This window comes from Diceros bicornis, chromosome 7 (assembly GCF_020826845.1).
Source record: "Diceros bicornis minor isolate mBicDic1 chromosome 7, mDicBic1.mat.cur, whole genome shotgun sequence".
In the NCBI taxonomy this organism is placed as follows: Eukaryota; Metazoa; Chordata; class Mammalia; order Perissodactyla; family Rhinocerotidae; genus Diceros; species Diceros bicornis.
In genome coordinates, this window is record NC_080746.1 from 70,246,270 (window position 1) to 70,262,367 (window position 16,098).

The 16,098-nt window shown below is 35.2% G+C and overlaps 1 protein-coding gene across 3 annotated transcripts in view; it reads left to right on the plus strand.

Moving 5' to 3' along the window:
- The window catches only part of USP47 (ubiquitin specific peptidase 47), a 120,103-nt gene that overhangs the window by 40,324 nt on the left and 63,681 nt on the right, over positions 1–16,098 (plus strand). For 2 of the 3 annotated variants that reach the window (XM_058545988.1, XM_058545989.1), the window contains exons 2-5: positions 2,306–2,365; positions 8,691–8,894; positions 12,092–12,205; positions 13,952–14,090. In XM_058545988.1, coding sequence (XP_058401971.1) covers positions 2,306–2,365; positions 8,691–8,894; positions 12,092–12,205; positions 13,952–14,090 — 517 coding nt within the window. The remainder of the gene's footprint in view (positions 1–2,305; positions 2,366–8,690; positions 8,895–12,091; positions 12,206–13,951; positions 14,091–16,098) is intronic. The other variant, XM_058545990.1, reaches the window with a different exon arrangement.

Below are 16,098 nucleotides of genomic sequence, written 5' to 3' on the forward strand. Positions count from 1 at the left end.
TGTATTGCCTTTTCTAACCCAGCCTTGGAAGTCATGTTGTGTATCACAGGAAGCCAGTAAGGCTGGCCCATAGTTAAGAGGACTGGAATTAGATTCCGGTTCTTGCTGGAGGCATGTCAGAGAATTTGTGGACGTATTTTAAAGTCACAGCAATGATATTTGAGCAAAGAGGGTGAGGAGATCCAGGAGAAGAGCATTCCAGATACAGTGAACAGAACTGTGGAGGTTCTGAGGCTGGTGGATGCCTGATGCTTTAGATTTGTTTATGATTGAGTTCCCACTGTGCAGTGTCAGCTCTTTGAGGGCAGGGGCTTTCCTCACTGCTATTTTCTCAGCACCTAGAACAGTGTTTGACAGGTAGTTGTAGTTCAATTCTTATTTGTGAAAGAGAGAGTCAGCCTTTTGGCACCATGTATCAAAAATCCTAAAAATGAGTACATAACCTTTGATCTAGTATTCTTTCCTTGGAAAATTATCTTCAGGAAAAAAAATGTACAAATAAGCAAAACTAGTGAAAATTTGAAGGCACCTAAATGCCTGTTAGTAGCAGATTAGTTAAGTAAAGTATGATTTGTCTATGTAACAGACCAGTGCAGTTGTTTATTGTTTTTGGGTTTTTTTTTGCTGAGGAAGATTTGCCCTGAGCTAACGTCTGTCACCAATCATCCTCTTTTTTTTTGCCTGAGAAAGATTAGCCCTGAGCTAACATCTGTGCCAGTCTTCCTCTATTTTGTGTGTGGATTGCCACCACAGTATAGCTGACGAGTGGTGTAGGTCTGCACCTGGGATCTGAACCCGCAAACCCGGGCCGCCGAAGCAAAGCATGCCAAACTTAACCACTACACCACTATGGCCGGCCCTTGGAACACTGCAGTGTTTAAACTAAATGTTTTGGGCACAGAAAGATGAATGAGTGTTGAGGAACAAGGAGAGAATTCAAATAATGGTGTACAGAATGATCCTATTTGGTTAATAATTAATAATCTATATAATAAATATATACATAGAATGGAGAGGGATCTGATAGGATGTATATCAAATTGTTAATAATTGTTACAGGGTAACCCCTGTTACCCTGTATTAGAGTTGCTTTTTAAAAAGCTATGTGTTGCTATTATAATAGAAATAATTTCTATCGTAAAAGCAAATAATATAAATTTTTTTTATTGATGTAGAATAGTATCCAAGTTACTGTGAGTAATAAAAACCACCTTTTGAAACAATATGTTAGTCTCTCTTTTTATTAATTAAAGAGATGGGGAAAGCAAAATTTGTACAGAAAAAGTGTAGAATGATGTAAAACCAAGATTTTTTCAAGAGATTATCTCTTGATTATAGGTTATTTTTATTTCCTTTTATATATTTCTGCATTTTCTTAATTGTTACAATAAGTTTATCTCATAATATGGAAGAGATTTGTATTAAAGAAAATAGTTATGGGGGTAATGTTAAGCAGCCTTACTTTAAGAATATGTATCATGTGGAAAATCCAAATTTATAAAGTAGCAAAATCAGGGATCTCTTGGTTTCCCTGCAGAGTTCCGTTAATGGACTCAAAATATTTTATGACCTAGAAAGAGAAGGACAAATGCTGTATGATCTCACTTATATGTGGAATCTAAAAAAACTGAACTCATAGAAACAGAGAACAATTGGTGGTTGCCAGAGGCAGCAGTGGAGTGGGGGTGGGAGAAATAGGTTAAGGGGGTCAAAAGGTACAAGCTTCCAGTTATAAGATAAATAAGTTCTGGGGATGTAATGTGCAGCGTGGTGACTATAGTTAACAATAGTGTATTGTGTATCTGAAAGTTGCTAAGAGAGTAGATCTTAAAAGTTCTCATCACAAGGAAAAAAACTGGTAACTGTATGAGATGATGGATATTAACTTATTGTGGTGATATTTTCACAGTATAGTCATATGTCAAATCATTATGTTGTATACCTTAAACTAATACAATGTTATATGTCAATTATATCTCAATAAAACTGGGAAAATATATTATGTGACTTAGAACATTTGATTTATACACAATTCTTAAGCTATCACTCTTTGTTAAAATGTGGTTGTTTTCCATTTTAATATTATTCTTTATCACTATAGCACAGATTTTCAGTAACCTTACAGGAGTAATTGAGGCCTAAAATAAAAATTACAAATGTAATTTATGAATAAAATCCTAGATGATGTGATAATACTTTAATTTTGTTGCAAAAATGTCTTTAGGTTAATTTTTCTCATTTCACTGTCTTACCTCTTTATTTTAAAGAAATAATTTGTAACTCATTTTGTTCTTATATACCATAGGATGTGTTTTGGAGATGCAGACAAAATATCTTTGATGAAATGAAGAAGAAATTTTTACAGGTAGACTGCTGATGTAATTGCTTTAGTGTGATAATCAGCAGAGCAAGTAACAGCATGTTAGTATTTTTATTTAATAACAAGGCATGTCTTAAGTTTTATGCTTGTTTGGCTATTTTATTTCTACCCGATTTTAATAATAAGAAAGTGACCTTAAAAGACTATGTGTCTCATAATCCCTTGTTTTTTAACAAGTGATTGAGGGGGAAAACTGATATAAAAACCACAGGACTCTTTGTTTTGACTTCGAGTATATTAGTTGTCTCTTTTTTACGGATATTTTCTGAAATAATAATAGTGTTGGGATTAAATCATTTAATAATGTAGAGTCAAACCCCAGAAATCTTATTTGAAGAATTAAATAAAACTATTACCTTCCTGACAGCCTGTATATGCTACAACCTAAATTTTCCTGTGATGTAGCATCCCATTCTACCCTTTACTTAATAACTCATTTTCCTCAGGTCCCTTCAGCTCTAAGTTTTTTCCCCAAGGTTCTTCCGTTAATCTCTTCTATCCTCTCCAAGTGATCTGTGGCAAGAAATCACTTAGAAAAAGATCATATAACATCAGAGTTTGCTGGGGCAGTCGGAGTGGAGTGGAGGGAGGATCTTAAGTATAAAATAATCCTTGTTTTCATGTACGTTAGGACTCCCATCTCTACTCCAGGAATTGTCACTTGTTAGAGTAAAAAGCACGGTCTGAATGAGGCTGATAAATTTTGATCAGCAAAAATATTCACACCATCAATTCTCTTTTTTAATGTATAGCAGTATATTCACCATGAACTATGGATATCCAGAAGGGTAATGTGCTAAGGCACATTTCTTAGCTCATAGCAGCTCCTGTATCAAGAAGTAGATAAAAGGGACTTACTTGTGTGTGATGTGGGTATTTTTATTTTTGATTTTTGTGAGGAAGATTAGCCCTGAGCTAACATCTGATGCCAATCCTCCTCTTTTTGCTGAGGAAGATCGGCCCTGGGCTAACATCTGTGCCTATCTTCCTCTACTTTATATGGGATGCCACCACAGCATGGCTTGACAAGCGGTGCGTCAGTGCGCGCCCGGGATCCCAACCTGCGAACCCCCGGCCACCGCAGTGGAGCACGCGCACATAACCACTGCGCCGCTGGGCCAGCCCCTGGTGTGTGTATTTTTAAGTTTGCAACTGTAATATTATTCTTTGTAATTAAGTTGAAAAGAAGAAAGTCTTGAGAGAAAAATGGGTTGACTATTAAATTTGGAGGTTAAGGGGTCCCTTCATAATGTTTTAAAATTCTTTGTCTTAATTTTTTCTCTTAAAAAATGTGAATCTTGATAACTTTGGATTATATTTGATATTAAGTTGTTTTCTACATGCTAATGCCATTCTAAATATATACCATCAATTGTACACTTTGTTTTGTGTTTTTTAATACAAAACACCAGGAAGTAATTTTTATGAAACAAAAATTATGATGTTAACTTCAGAGAACTCAGATTTGAAGTTAGACCTATTAGGAATGCCGAGAAAAGGAGACAAAATGACCTCTTAGGCAACCAAACATGCCTTTAGCAGGCTCTGAGATATCTTAGACAGAACAACTATGTCGACCTCTTCTAAGTGTTCCTAGCAGGGAACCTTTCTGGAAGAAAAATATGTTTTCAATATTTTTATCCTTATAAGTTTTACCTTTTGTAAATAAAGACTATGGTTTTATTCTTTTTTTACTTTGTTTTTTCAAGAATTCTTTCTTCAGACTTTGCTAGGAAATCTAGCTTTGTTTCCTCAGTGAGCACAGACAAACACAGACGGAACACTCTCTTCGCATACACCAGTGTTAATATAACTGCTGTTGACTTTTCCCTTATTCTCACAAGTGTAATATTGCTCTGAGTTGTCCATAAAATAAGTAGTTTTAATTTCATGCTTTATGCCTTTTTTGTACTTGGCTAGATTTTCTGTGGGGAGAACTTTGTGCCCCTCTAATAGCACACCAAAGGTATATTAAATGTTTTCCCTAGTGGAACATGCTTTAAGCTTTTCTAAAACTTTGCACTTGTTTTCTCTTATTCATCATAGAACTCTTTTGACTCAAAAATTGTGCTCCTTTCCCTAAATTATGATGTATCCTCAGATACCTTACCTTAATGTTGGGTGTAATACTTAAATGGACACCCTCCCCCATCACTAACACTGCCATTACCACATCCTTCCCAATTGGAGCTTGCGTGTGCTTAAATGTATTTAGGTGTGTTTTTGTTATCTATTGCTATGGAACAGCCTACCCTAAAACTTAGTGGCTTAAAACAACAACTAATTTATTTGCTCACAATTCTGTGGGATGGGATTTGGGCAAAGGCTCAACTGGTCAGTTTTTCTGCTTCACGTGGCATCATCTGGGATCATTACTTGGCTCCATTTGGGTGGTGCCTGGCTTTGGATGGAATATTCAAGAAGGCTTTTCTCACATGTCAGGCATCTCTGTGCTCCACTAAGTAGCTGCTTTCTCTCTGTGTGGATTGTGAGGGCTTCCTCACAGCATGGTGGCCCCAGGGTAACTGGGTTTCTTTTTTTTTTTAATTTTTTTGGTAACTGGGTTTCTTTTGTGGTGGCTGGCTTATAAGAGGGAATGTTCCAAGGGGTGCAAAAGCGGAAGCTGCTGATTTCTTAAAATCCACCTTAAATCACACGGTATCACTTCTATCACATTCTCTTGCTCCTAGCTGGTCACAAGGCCAGCCTAGGTTTGTGGGAAGAGGGAAGAGAAAAAGAGTGGCAAAGAATTTTTAGCCATCTTTAATCACCTCAAGATGATACTGCTTTTTCCTTTGGGCATAGGTAGGATCAATCAGGAGTAGAGCTCCAAAGAAATTAAGAAAAAAGATAGCTACCCTACATTTCCAATTCTACGAAACACCTTTTTACATTTAAATGTTTTAGAAATCTGCATGTTTAATATAATATTGTAGAGATTTTTTATCTCTTGAAAAGTTGTTATAAAATTTTTGGTACATCTAATTGATGATATCTTAGAATTGAAAAAAAAATTTTCTTTCTTAGCAGTTTCCAAATTGGGGAGTTGGAGGGAGGAGAGAGATTTCACCTCAGTGTAATTAGTGTTGGCAATAGTGATATCAAAAATTTAGTTGCAGTTCATGGATGATAACCACATGTTAGATTAAATTAGAAATAAAGAATGGGCCAGAAGTTTGGATATAAAGTAATGGGATTTACAAGTGGCTATCTTAGAGCTTTAAAGAAGAGCAGAGCTTTTTGTTTGTTTAATTAAATTATCCTAGAATTGAATTCAAGAGTAAAATGTGGTTGGCCCAGAAATTCTGCTTATAGGAATTTTAAAGAAACAGAAAAGTGCAGAAAGTTTTATGTAGGTGTTCTTCACAGAATTATTTCTGAAGTGTAATAAAGTCTAGCCTAAGAGTCAGTAAAATAAAATTGATGGGACAAATGATTATTAGTCCATGTAATAAAATACTATTCAACTGTTAAAATGATGAGTTAAAAAAAATTTGACAGGGAAAGATTACATGATATATTTATAAGTAAAGAAAGAAGTTACAAAACAGTATGTATATCCTAACCCAGTGTTTGTGTTTAAAAAGTGTGCAATATGTCTGTGTGTGTGTATAGGAAAAATATTTGGAAGGATATACACCAAAATGTTAATAGTTATCTGTGTGTTGTGAGATTATGAATGATTTCCGCTTTTTCCTTTATAATCTTTCTGTTTAAAAAAAAAAAGGAGTGAAATTACTTACATGCAATGCACAAAAAAGAAAGCTATGGTTATTAAAAAGAATAGAAGGCATTCATGAGATTAAATTTTGTGTTTACTATAGTACACTTAGTCTTCAGATGAGATGCCATTGGGGGTAATTTCCCCACATTTTTGGGTAGAAGGATAGGGGGCTTGTGCTCACATATTTAGGGAAAGAACCAGGAACTGCTAATGTCTAGCCATATGATGTTGGCAAATCACCATTCTTAATGTATACTACTATGTCAGCACTTCTGATTTCTGAATTCTTAGGTAGGGTCATCTTCTTTGAACCATCAACTCCAACCTATCTGAAGCTTTAAAATCTGACCACTATAATATTTTATACCTGGAAACTAGGATCTTCCTCTGAAGTATACTGTTTATAAAAGTGGATCTTTTGTAGTTGAAATTTATTTTGAGTTGCTCACTCTTTTATTGTAAACCACAGTTTTAAAAAAGGTCCATTTTATGTTCCCAGTTTGGAATTAAAATATGTAAAACAATCCATTACATATGTCAGTGTAGCCCCTTAAGTTTATAGGTGAGGGATTTTTTTCCTTTCTGAGAAGTGTATTAGTAATGCTTTTTTGGTTATCCTATTTATTTTATAGAAATGTATTTTCCTTTTCATTTTTGTGGATTATTGTTGGTAATTAGTTTGATTTGTCTGAAATATAGTGCTAGCCAATCTGTTTTAAACATTATAATTCTTTAGCAATTTATTTCTGTTCTAAATTAATTGGGTTACCTTAATTTAAATAATCTTTTGCAGACCTAAAATTGTATATGGTAGAAACAAATTATACAGGGGATACATTCTGAGAAATGCATCGTTAGGCGATTTCATCATTGTGTGAACATCGTGGAATATACTTACACAAACCTAGATGGTATGGCCTATCACACACCTGGACTATATGATACTAATCATATGAGACCACTGACTGTCGTGTATGCAGTCTATTGGTGACCGAAACGTCATCATACAGCACATGTCTGTAGTTGTATTACCCAAACAAACAAACAAAAAAACCTTGTGGCTATCCTGTCTTTGATACTAGTCAATCATAATATAATTATTCTTATTTAAAAATGGATAATATAGAATCAGTAAAAGGTTGAGGTTGATATTGTTGTAAAAACACAAGGAAAGAAATGAATTCTTATATACAGCACCAGTTTGTACAGTTCATATTTCTGAAAAGTCTATTATGGGGATGGTGAGAGGTCCCCCAGTTAAATGACTGCTGACTTGACTTTGATGGAAAGCAAGAGATTTACACAGTCAAATTTCCATATTAAAGTACTATTTTGGATTGAAGGAAGACAAGATTGGAAAAAGTTAAACTTCTCAGGAACCTGTTGCCATAATCTCGGTGTAACAAATACCGTTTCTATCAAATCGGATGTCCAGTTTTTATTAACTATAGTCCCACCGATGTGATCATATTGGGTCGATACCTGCTCTTTTAGTTAAATGATGTGGACTTGCTAAGAAAATGTGGAACTAGAAAAAAAAAAAAATCTCGGTGTAAGATTCTGATTGCTGCAGACAGGAATAAAGAGAAAGGGGGTAGTTCAAGAGATATTCAAAAGGTAGAACTGATAGAATGTGTGAGGTGAAGAAGAGGGAGGAGACAGGAAATGCTCACCTCTGATTTCAGCAGCTGGTAGATAATGGTGCCATTCATTGAGTCAGGCATTACAGGAGAAGAAAGGAAAGAACTTCTTCCACTAAAGTGTCTGATGGAGCTTATTACCCTTGGGGAAAGTGGAAATGAAAAGCAGTGTCCTTCAACAGCTTGAGGGAGAGTGTAGCTTCTTTGAGAATGTCTCCTTTTAAAAATTTTTGTCCTGATAATTACTGAGTTACGCACTAGATGAAAAAGTAGGAAGGATAATTTGTGACCCTGACTCTCATTACCAATTACATTGGTAATTGAAAAGTTTTTTTCCTTGCTTTTCCCTCCCCCTCCGCTGGCTGATCTGTTTGGATAAGTTTGTCAGCTGCCAACACATTGATAATGGACTTTTTGGACATCTGGTCCATGGGTACAGCAGCATAGAGGTCAGGAGGGCTGGTGCCTCTGTCCTTTAGTTACGGATTTTGCCGTCCTAGACAATCTTCAGTGCATTTCTACACAGTTCCCTTTCTCTTTCTTCAGGAGACCCAGAAATGCTTGATTCGACTGTGCTAGCTTGGTAATGACACATTTTTAAGGATCAGATTTTGTTATTTTCAACTGAAAACTGCTAAGTATACTATCTTTATGGCTTGTTGACCGTTGATTTACAATCTTAAAAGGTGAAAGCAAATATCCACAAGAATGACTATTGATTCTTAAATATGCCCCAGGTTTTCCAAAACAAATGTATATACTGCTTTATATGTTTGACATATTCATTAGAGTGTGTTTCAGACGCAGTAAAATAGTAATACTAACACAGAGAAAATAATATTTTGTGGGATTTTTTTTTACATTTAATCATAGAAAATATGGCTAATTATAGTTGTTTTGTTTTCCTTTAAAGATAAATAATATGGTTTTTTTTTTTTTATTTCAGATAGAAAATGCTGCTGAAGAACCTAGAGTTTTATGTATAATACAAGATACTACTAATTCAAAGACAGTGAATGAACGAATCACTTTAAATTTACCAGCTTCTACTCCACTCAGAAAGCTCTTTGAAGATGTGGCCAACAAAGTAGGCTACATAAATGGAACCTTTGATTTGGTGTGGGGAAATGGAATCAATACTGCTGATATGGTAAAATCCTAGACTTAAAGCATCTTCTCTTAAGCTGCTAATAATATTGTAGTCATTATTGTTGTTGTTGTCATTGATGAGTATATTAAATCCTGGAACTATCTTTAATATCATGAGCAAAACTATACCAACTACATTAAGAGCCTGTGTGCAACTCAATGATTGGATCCCTCTTTGTCCCATTGCCTTCGTTCTGGATTCAACATTTACTTATCCTAAAGTTTGCTTAATGTAATTTAATTAGTTTTTTTTTAAATTCATGTAAGGTGACTATCATAATATCGTGTCGATACAGAAAATTTTCCAGTATTTACTGAATTGAATGATATTCATCTTGTATTTTTTAATGAAAAAAAGCACTATATAAAATCGTATATATTTTGTAATCTCATTTTTGGAAAAGAAGAAAACATGTCTATAGAAAGAGAAAGGAGTGGAAGGATATACACCCCAATGTTAACAGAGATTATGAAGCAGATAGAGTGATAGGCCCCTGATCAGGAAGTTTGGTGGTACCGTGACTTCTGCTTCAAGGATCTCACAGTCCAGTTGTAGAGACAGATGTGTCAACAAATAATTACACTAACATGTTTTAAGTAGTGTATTATAAATTTGCTATGAATGCAGAGGAGGCATTGATCAATTTTGCATGGGAGAGTGGCAAAGGAAACTTGAGTTGGCTTTCATCTACACTACTAAATACTCTTTTTTGTTTCCTATCTCAGTCCAAATTGACCCTGCATACTCCTGTTAGAATTATCTTCAGTCATCTTAAATGATAGCACTCGTGTCACCTTCCAGTTCAGAGACATTCAGTGACTCCTCACTGCCCACTGATTAAAAATCAGTTTCCTTAGGTTAGCATTCAAGACAAGCTACAATTGGTCATTTAAATCTTTGTAATCTTAACTCCTAATACCAGACTAATGTATTTTCTTAGTGCAAATTTCTATACTTTTCCATCTCTGTGTTTTTGCTTATAGTACCTCTTGCTGTCCTATGCTATTGCTGCTCTTAAATTTTCTAGAAAAATACCTCTAATGGCAAATGAAACTGACCATGTATCCCTAGGGTATTTGGAGGGCATAGTTTTAATTCTCTCCATTGAAAAATGTTGCCTGATTTGTCTTTAAAATTCATAATATTTTGCTTTCTATCCCATAATATGTTTGTGTTTTTTAAAAATATAAAACTAATGTGTTAAATTAGTCAATGTTTTCTCTCTGAACTTGATCAGTAAAATTGGTACTCCAACAAGATATATAAAGAGAAACAATATTTAATCTGAAACTTTGAATACTCTCTGTTTCAGCACCATGTAACTTCTAGTATTACCTCTTTTCCAGTTTAAAGGATAGTCTGTGGTACTGTCATATATGTGTACCCAGTCCTATTTATCTTTTCCTTTTAAGAAGCCTTACTTGATGTTTTCTCATGCCACTTTAAAAGTAATCTCTTTCTCTTTGTCCTCCTATTGCACCTTTTCTTCTGCTATATTGCTTATCATAGTCTCTTTTTATTATAGTTGTTACTCATTTGTGTCTTTCCATTTGGTAGAATGTAAGTATTTTGATGGCTGGGACCTCATAGTATTAGTTTTGTATCCTCCATAGGTACACCCCCTAAGCACTCAAATTAGCTTCTGTAATAGCTTTATATAGCTCTCTATCAGGTTTACCTGTTTCTCTTTCTTCAGCTGTGACTGTTCTCAAGTACTCAATTTCTGTATTTTTATTTGTCCACCGTACATTTCTGCAGCTATACTCTTTCACCTGCTTACCGTACAATGCTGCATGTATCCTTGTCTGAAGACCTAGCCCATTTAGCTACCCACCACCTCTTACACACAGACACATTTATTGATGTAAAACCTCTATGTATCCAAGCTATATTATCTGATCTTTTATGTCCTGCCAGAGATTGTAAGGGACCCAAAGTGACCTTTCCTCTTTCCATGTGGCTTCTCTTAGCTTCAGGTTTTCTATGTCCTGTTTTTCTCATGGATTTTTAGATGTGAGCCAAAGTTAAGAAATAGATCAGAGAGTTTGTTATGTTATTTCCTTGACACTTATTTTGCACTTACTAGGTGCCCAGTATTGTTCTGATACTAGGTTCTATACAAATATAACCTCATTTAGGCCTTATAACCGCTCTGTGAGGTAGGTGCTATGACAGCCTCATGTGATAGCTGAGGAAACTGAGTCATGAGGAAGTGAGGGAACTTGCCCAAAGTCACACAAATAGCAAGTGGCAGAATCTCTTACAGTTAATTTTTTTGTCCTTAATACCTGTACTTTTATATAATGTTAATTTCCTAAGAAATACATTTCCATAAAATAAATCCTTCTAAGGAGACATTCCTCATGTCTTTGAAACATTAAAAACATTTCTTAGCGTAGCAAAATGGTTTTAAAACTAAAGAATAGGGTATTCATCCCATCATTCATTTTTCTTAATAATGGACTGAAGTGTGGGTAAGTAGGGCTTAGGGCGTACAGAGTTCCATCTCTCATCCACGAACTAGAGTGTATCAGAGTGACAGGTAGGGTTGAAATCCCCCACCAGATAAACGAGTTAGGTGAAGACTTTAGGAGTGATTACCTCTATCTCCCTGGGATCCTCTGCATCCTGGCAGTGAACTGGAAATAGGTATCATTTACTAAGACAAGCTTTTCCTTAAGGACTCTTTCTGAAGGTGCCCATTTTGTTATATTACATAGTTATTTTGGTTGGGTTGTTATAGTATGTTGCTTATCTGGGGATTCTCATATTCACATATCAAAACATGTTTTTCTAGTTTTTAGTTATATAAATTATCTTTAATTTTCATGAAAGTCCATTAAATACTGTATTGCATATATTTTAGAGAACATAGAAACACAAATTCTATAATTCTTTTTTTTTTTTCTTGTAGTACTTAACATTACTTCTTAACCTTTACCTTTTCTCTCTTCAGTTTTTTAGATGTTGGGAAATGTGAACATCTGGGTGCCTATCAGTATATGCACTGTCCCAGCTTAGCCATCCCAGTACATGAGGAGATGAGTTAATTCCAAGTCTAGGTTAACAGAATTTGCCAGAATCTTTATTTGAAAAAAAATACTGTTTGAGCCCAATAATTGTAGAAATATGTCTATTTACATATTATTACAATTAATATTTCTCATAATCTGAGATGTTTTATTTTATGCCCATAGGCTCCACTGGATCATACCAGTGACAAGTCTCTTCTTGATGCTAATTTTGAGCCAGGAAAGAAGAACTTTCTGCATTTGACAGATAAAGATGGTGAACAGCCTCAAATACTGCTGGTAAACTATTTAGAAAGCCCTATATTCATAATTTTTGTGCACTGTCACCTACTACTTGGGAAGCAATTTTCCAAAGGGAAGAGAAATATGTTTGTAATTTATGTATAATTTTATGTTGGTTTGTTATAAGTGTCTGTGTTAACATGGTTACACTGGACATCCATAGCACTGTTGTTGTGTAATAAATAGTCTGTTGCTACGCTGGGAACACAGCTTGCCGTCTTCAAGACCACCACCACAACAGAGATCGGGGTGGTTCTAGGATAAGTTGAAACTCCACAGGGGCTGGCCCGGTGGCGCAAGCATTTAAGTGCGCGCACTCCGCTGCGGTGGGCCGGGGTTCCCTGGTTCGGATCCCGGGTGCACACTGATGTACTGCTTGTCAAGCCATGCTGTGGCGGCATCCCGTATAAAGTGGAGGAAGATGGGCACGGATGTTAGCCCAGGGCCAGTCTTCCTCAGCAAAAAGAGGAGGATTGGCAGATGTTAGCTCAGGGCTGATCTTCCTCACCAAAAAAAAAAAAAAAACCCCTCAAAGATCTCTTACTGTGTTTCAGCGGCCTTTCCTTTGGTTGAGCATTTACTTGGTTTCTAGAAATCTTTGGCAGTTTTGCCCAGATTTTTCAGTATTTTGGGGGAGGGACAGATGCCCAGAATTCTCTACTCTGCCATTTTTGCTCCTATCCCCCCTGCCCTTTTTTTTTTGGAGTGATTAGTTTGTAAGTTATATGCTTTATTTCTGTTCTTTCAGTGTTTACTCCAATTCGCATTTCAGTAGGCTTTCCTGTGTGGTGCGGTGACCTTAGAGATCACCTAATGCAGTTAACTACCAGTTTGAGGGGCGTGACTTAAAAAGATTGAGAAAACCTGGTCTGATTTAACCTTGCTATTTTATAGACTGAGGAAGCTAAGTCTCTGAGAGTTTATGGACTTTTTCAGAACCCTTCTCTTCTTTCCTCAGGAAGAGTTCTGTATGATGCTTTTCATTTAGAAGCCTATTGGGAATTAGAATGCCCTTCTGGACAGTAGACAATAATTAAACACAGGGCATCCATCCTGAACCAATATCAGAGTATGCTCTCTGACCTTCATTAATCTCGTCATTTATTTTTATGACATAATGAGAAGATTTTGATTAGTCTGAGTGACATTGAAATTAGCTATTGATTTAGGGAACTCTGGATTCACAATTTGGAAATTCATGTTTTAAAATGCCTAATAATTACTCTTCAGCTCTGTCTTAAGGGATATTCTTGTGCTGATTTTATATACCTTAATCCTTTTCGACGTCTTTCTCATTAATAGGAAGTTTCTTTTTGGAGATAGTAGGAAACTGTCCCTTTCATCCAACACTTACTGAGTATACCCTACCTGCCAGGCCTTCTTGGCAAGGATGATGTAAAGATGACTGATAGACTCTGTTAACAAGGAGTTTACAATGGTACTTTTGATTTATTAGTACCAAAAATCTCCTCCTGTGTAAAAATTTGAAAGAGAATTAAAGAAAATTGAGAAAGTAAGAACTTCAGAAGGAGACATGAGCACCTCTCCAAAGTGTTTTATATCAGATATCTTTCAAACCTTCCTACAGGAAATGGTGAGGGTATACACTCCTTTGAATGTCTTGGTGGTAAGAGTAATAGTAATGCCTCATCTTTTTTTCATTGCCTCAGCTATTAGTATATCTTTTTTCATTGTTTCAGCAATATTTGCCATTCAGTAAATATTGGTTATGCTGCATTTTAGGAGGATTCCAGTGCTGGAGATGACAGTGTCCATGACAGATTTATAGGTCCACTTCCAAGAGAAGGTTCTGTGGGCTCTACCAGTGATTATGTCAGCCAAAGCTACTCGTATTCGTCTATTTTGAATAAATCAGAAACTGGTAAGATTTATTATTGTTGTTCTTGTATTTTCATAAAATCATAGGACATTCGACCCTGAGTAATCTTAGAGATCTCAAGCCTAATCCCCTCATTTTATGGATTAGAAAAACTAAGACCCAGAGCAAGATCAGTAGTTAGCAGAAGCAAAGTTAGAACAAGAATGTAGTTTCTCTTTCTCTCAACCCATTGTTTTTACTGTATTGTTACTGCTACTATTTAGTAATCAAGTAAAAATATTGAAATATTTTGGGGCTGGCCCCGTGGTGTAGCAGTTAAGTTCACGTGCTCCGCTTCGGCGGCCCAGGGTTCACAGGTTCAGATCCCAGGCGTGGACCTATGCACCATACTATGGTGGTGTCCCATATAAAGTAGAGGAAGATGTGCACGGATGTTAGCCCAGGGCCAATCTTCCTTAGCAAAAAAGAGGATGATTGACATCGGATGTTAGCTCAGGGCTAATCTTCCTCAAAAAAAAAAAAAATTGAAATATTTTGAAGGAAGACTTTTCTTTTTGATAATTTTCTGTTTTGAAATTAATCTTAAATTTCTGAAGTTGACCTTCTCTGGAAAGGGATGTCTCTGTTATCTCCTTTTGGATTAGAATAGACTATGGGAGATACTTCCATTTTGAAGCATATGAGCGAGGCTTATTTTAATAGACCTACTGTGTTATCTTTTAGCTTAATCTAATCATATATTTGCGATTAACCATGTAACTTAAAAATTCCTAAGTTTCTTCTGAACATGATTAAACCTAGACTTTTGAATATTTTCAATTTGTTGAGCTAGTGAAATTGCTTTATTTATGCAAAAGCTTGTTCATTTATATATGATTGGTTAATTGCCTAAAAATATAATCTAGATACTTTTACATATCATTTCATCTTACAACAAACTTTTACAGTAGATGGTATTATTCGTGTTAAAAGAAATGGGAACTGGAGCTCAGAGAAGCTTTGGATTGTGCAGCTAGTTAATACTAGCTATGGCTTCGGAACCTGTACTCTTAGAACTTCAAAACAGATTTTAAATATTACCTACAAATATCTAGTATAAAAAGAAAACTATAGGGTTACTTTGCAAATTTTGTTTTAATGTGATCTGTAATCTTCCATTTGCTGTATGTTGTTAATTAAAAAGTAGAATAATTTCCTCATAGCTGATCATTTGTGCAGGCTTAATGGTGTATTTGTTCTGGAAATAGCAGTAAAAGCTGATCACATTTGGTATTTAGGATTATTTATATCAGTAAAACTTTTTGCAGCAAACTATCAAGAATGAAAGAAAATGCAAAATTATCTTCTATTCAAATAATAAGAGATAAAAAAGCTGTTTTTCATTACACTGTCTACAGTAGTGATTCTAAATCATTTGGGGATACTTGTTAAAAATGTAGGTTATAAGACATTATTCCCCAAAGTACTGATTTAGCTGTTCTGGAGTAGGCTGGATAAATTGCATTTTGTTTTAAATAAGCACCCTAGATTATTCTGAGATAGTTGGAATACTTTGAGAAAGTTTCAGATTTAACAAATCAGGATTCTTGAAATATTTGCTTTTTATTCTGACAACCAATTCAGTCCTTTATGCAACAAGTATTTCTAGAACTCCCACTTTGTGTGGTGTACTATTTGGCTCTCTGATGCCTATAATTTCCTAGAGACTAAAACATGTTTTTAAAAAAATATATTTTCTCTGATTATACAAATGTAATACATGTTCATTGTCATACTGTGAAATGAAAATCACTGGCAATACCGGTAGCAGAAACTACTTTCAGTGATTTTGCTTATTTTTGTCTTATCTTTCCTCTGTATGTATGCTTTTAAGAAAATGGGGGAATCATGTTATGAGCAGATTTTTAATCTGTATTTTTCGTTTAATACTATATGAGGAGCATTTTTCAATGCTGTTATATAGTATTTTATTAGAGAGTTTTAAATGGCTGAAAAATAGTGTTTCCTTGTATGGTTTAAATATTTAAACATTCTAGTTATTATTGATCTT